We start from the raw sequence: 4118 nt of genomic DNA on the forward strand, positions 1-4118 counted from the left end.
TCTCAGTTCAACTAACTCTTTATCTTAACTTGTTAACAACAAGTTTCGAATTGTTAATCGTTCTATTTACAGAAATTGCGATAAAAATTTCTCAAGAACGAATTAAGATTCATGTCACTTGATATATGAGTTAAGTAAACGTTTGTATGTAAAACGAACTTTGCTCAGAAATACTCATCTTTTACAGCTTGTGAAACGTTCTTTGTGCATAGTAAATGCAAATGTATCCAGTGATTTCTAATTATATGTGACATGCTTTAACCATTTCTTTTTGTTAGTAGTTTAAGAATTATGTTCCTACAGATTTATGTTTATGTTAGATATTTATTGCGTATACGTTCTCTTTAAACAAATGAGAAATAAGGCGACTTGAATGTTATAAAATTTTAGCCTACGCACTATTTGTGTGTGTGTGTTGATAGACATTTGCGGTGCCACTGCCGGAAAATGCATCCAATCGCGTGCGATTATTACATAAAGTTCCTTTTAGAGAGGATATGACAAATACATTTAAGTAATATAAAAATTGTGATGTCGTAATTTGATAGCAAGTCAAAGCAATTATTAAATCGAATATCTACAATCTTATTTATAATTTTCTACTTTCTATATTTATTATTTTTTGTATTATTTGATGTAGTAAAACGTTCAGTTTTACTTCATTGTTTTTGTATTAATTTGTACCATTAATTATCGAAGCACCTTACAATTTAATTCCTTATCATGTAATTAATTTAAATTAATTTAATTTTAACAAATTACTCGGAAAGAATACTGACGTATAAATTAATACTGCTTTAATATCGCAAATTGCAACAGTGTTATTATTAACAGGATTATTACGAAATAAGTATGATTTATATATGTAGATATAATACGTAATAGCTTAACCTGCGAATGCAACTCGTCGTATTGGATGCTATCCTTTGACCGATGTCGTAGTTTCGCGTTTCTAAAGACGCACTTATATATCGATGATGATTTATTCATCGCCTTGACCTGGTCAGTTGTGAACTAAATATTCATCATACATCTTCGTAAAAGAAGACCTTTTCACGACAAAGACACAATTTTATTTAATTTATGCAACTGAGGATCAAATGTCGACAATAAAAAATGAGTTATAAACGTTAAAATGACGCAACTTCTTTTTGCACAATATCTACTGAGTTCAGAAGCCGTCAACTTACTAACATTTTATTTGAGTAATTATACACATGCTACTGTTGATTGACATAGATTGTATTGTTGTGGCGTAAATAAAGATACAATAATAGAGAAATTTCGGAAGAACCTATAGTTTATAATATATAAATTTCAATATAACAAAAATAAATACATTGTAGAAAAAAATGTATAAAACTCTGCCAAATTGTGTTGACATAATTATACGTAAATATAATTATAAAAATAAAATAATAGAAAGGGAAATTGGTGCATTAGAAATAGTTTTAAAAAATTTGCGATTTCTATACATATTAACTGACTACTTGTATATCTATGCTTTATTATGCACGTCTCTCTATTCTCTTAACACATTTAGCAAGCTTTCTACAATAATGCTGTCTTCTTCTCTTTGTAAATAAAATAAATCGCTGTCTATTGCTCTTCCTTCTCACAATATTATTTTAAAAAATTTAAGTTTTTCAGTTTGCACATGTTTCTAATTAATAAAATTAATTCAATTTTTCTTGTTTATAGGATTTTCCATTGGAGACGAACTAGGCTTTAGCCAATCACTCTCCAATTTGGAAAGTGGAAAAAGAAGGAGCGTTCAAGCAAACAAAATTAATGGAGTTGCATTTACTTCTTTGAATGCAGTAAGTAAAAAACTCAAAAGGAATTCAAGTTCCATTCAGTTCATACGATACTTATTTAATTACGTAAGATATTCAGAATATCAAAATATACCAATTATACATAATCATGATGTATGATTATATAATGTATAATTATACAATATAATGTATTATATGTATACATACATATGTGCATATATATATATATATATACTTATATGTATATATTACTTGTATATATGTATAGTATCTATACAACAAAATATGTGATCGTTTAAGTGAATTGAATGGGATGACGATTTTACTTTCGCTTATCATTTATTTCGCATTTATTTGTTGTATTTTCTACTTTCCTTTCTGCCCCGAAGCTCTTTGTACCAACACTAACCATAACACGATCGCTTACATTATACTTTTGGACTTAATATCCTGTATGCCTGTATGGTGATAAATGCATCAGAATATAAACGGTAACCACTCCAATCAACTCATAGAAAGTCCAATGCAGACGAGGATCAGCGTGAAAGCGTTCACTCGATCGTTATTCATGCTGGCGATCCCCCTTTGGAAATCCGCTTTAACCATTCTATAGTGTGCAATCTAATTGCATCTGCTCAGGATGCAGCCTCTTGATCTAGCCTTGCGGGATGTACGTAACGATCAATGATATTCATAAGATTACCCAGATAACGTTCAAGTACCCTAATAGTAGTATATTCTACAATATCGTTATTAACTTTTCATTTCGCAGCCACTTTGCCAAAGAAGAGCTCACCTAGACATATAGTACATCCGCATTACTTCACAGCTATTTTACTGAGAGAAATTTTAATCTTTATTGCAAAACTTTATTTGTTATATGAATGCAATCTAATTGAAAATTTTATAATCAAATATAATAATTAAAATTTTTTAAATTACACTTATGTAAGAATCTTACTACGTTTATTATACTAGTTTACATTAACTTTGTGATTGTATGCGAAATATAATATTTGCTGGCTAAATCTACTTTTACTGATTATGTTTAACGTAAAGAGGATCATTGAAGCAATATATTGATGCTTTATTCACCTCAAAAGATATATTGATGCTTTATTCACCTCAAAAGAAGTATGTAGGTCGGAGATCGAACAAGATGGATCGGTTTTTCTATATCGCTACAAGAAAATCTAAATTACATGAACTGCCCATATCGGCCTTGCCGCAACTGGTGCGTGAATGTCGCTCCGGCGGCATTCACATCACATATACCATGAGTTTATATGAAGTATAAGTCTAGATTAACGATTTTACTAACATTTCTTCAAGTGACGCACGAATGAATGCGCAACTTTCCACAAAGTGCAATTTATATTTCAAAGTGTACGTGCTTTTTAAATTAATAGAGTTAGTGTTCATAAAAATTAGATTTAAGAGGTGATATTAAAAAATTCTTTTCTTATTTTATATTAAACACATTATTTTTTTAGGCAAGCAATCGGGATGACATCCGTGCAGGATCGGTAAATAACCGCCAAGTAGTACCTCCCTTCAAGCCGTTGCCTATCGGAACGGTCAGACCGATGACCCAACAACCTGAACGTCAAAAACTTGTAGTGAATGCAACAGCTCTTAAAACGGCATCCATGACACCAGCGATGCAGCAAGAAATACTGCGCCAGCATCACCAACGAATTCACCAAGAAAATAAGATAAAACAGCAGCAGAGAATACAACAGGAGGCATTAGCAATACAGATGTTAAAACAACAACGTCTGCAACAGCAGGAAGCTATGCGACAACAACAAATGCAGCAACAAAAGATGCAGCAACAGCAGAAACAACAGCAACAGCAAATGCTCGCACAACGACAGCAGATAATGGCGGTAGAAAACAAAAAGGATCAACTGGTTATGGTGATCAATTTTAGTTTAATCTCAATATTATAGTATTTAATATTGTTCTAATATCAATTAATATTATTTTAAAAACTTTGAGCAATAATCCAAGTAAAAAAATATCTGGAAAAAATCGACTGGCTAGTTTCTACTTTTTTCAGTTTATTGGACAGTAATTATGTTAGTAATTGCAAGTAAATTGAGTAATTGGCCAAGAAATCTTGATTAAGTAAAAAACTGATTAGCTGCTAACTAAAAACTATTCAGATCGAAAGTAATTCGTAAATAAATTTGTTCTTATTACTTGCATTTTTTAAATTCAGAATCTTCGCTTTCTGTCTTTTCAACAGTCTTTTCAAGAATTTATATTTATCTCGTTTCAAATGCAAAAATTTTTATAAATTTTAAACAAAAGCAAAATTAATAATATATGTATATA

General features: G+C 30.4%; 1 protein-coding gene across 2 annotated transcripts in view; it reads left to right on the forward strand.

Moving 5' to 3' along the window:
• LOC108752627 (transcription activator MSS11-like) overlaps nt 1–4118 on the forward strand; it is a 15957-nt gene that overhangs the window by 9095 nt on the left and 2744 nt on the right. For both annotated transcript variants that reach the window (XM_018493597.1, XM_018493596.1), the window contains 2 exons: nt 1702–1820; nt 3272–3697. In XM_018493597.1, the coding sequence (XP_018349099.1) occupies nt 1702–1820; nt 3272–3697 (545 nt within the window). The remainder of the gene's footprint in view (nt 1–1701; nt 1821–3271; nt 3698–4118) is intronic.

The sequence above is a fragment of the Trachymyrmex septentrionalis genome, unplaced genomic scaffold (assembly GCF_001594115.1).
Source record: "Trachymyrmex septentrionalis isolate Tsep2-gDNA-1 unplaced genomic scaffold, Tsep1.0 scaffold60, whole genome shotgun sequence".
Lineage (NCBI taxonomy): Eukaryota > Metazoa > Arthropoda > Insecta > Hymenoptera > Formicidae > Trachymyrmex > Trachymyrmex septentrionalis.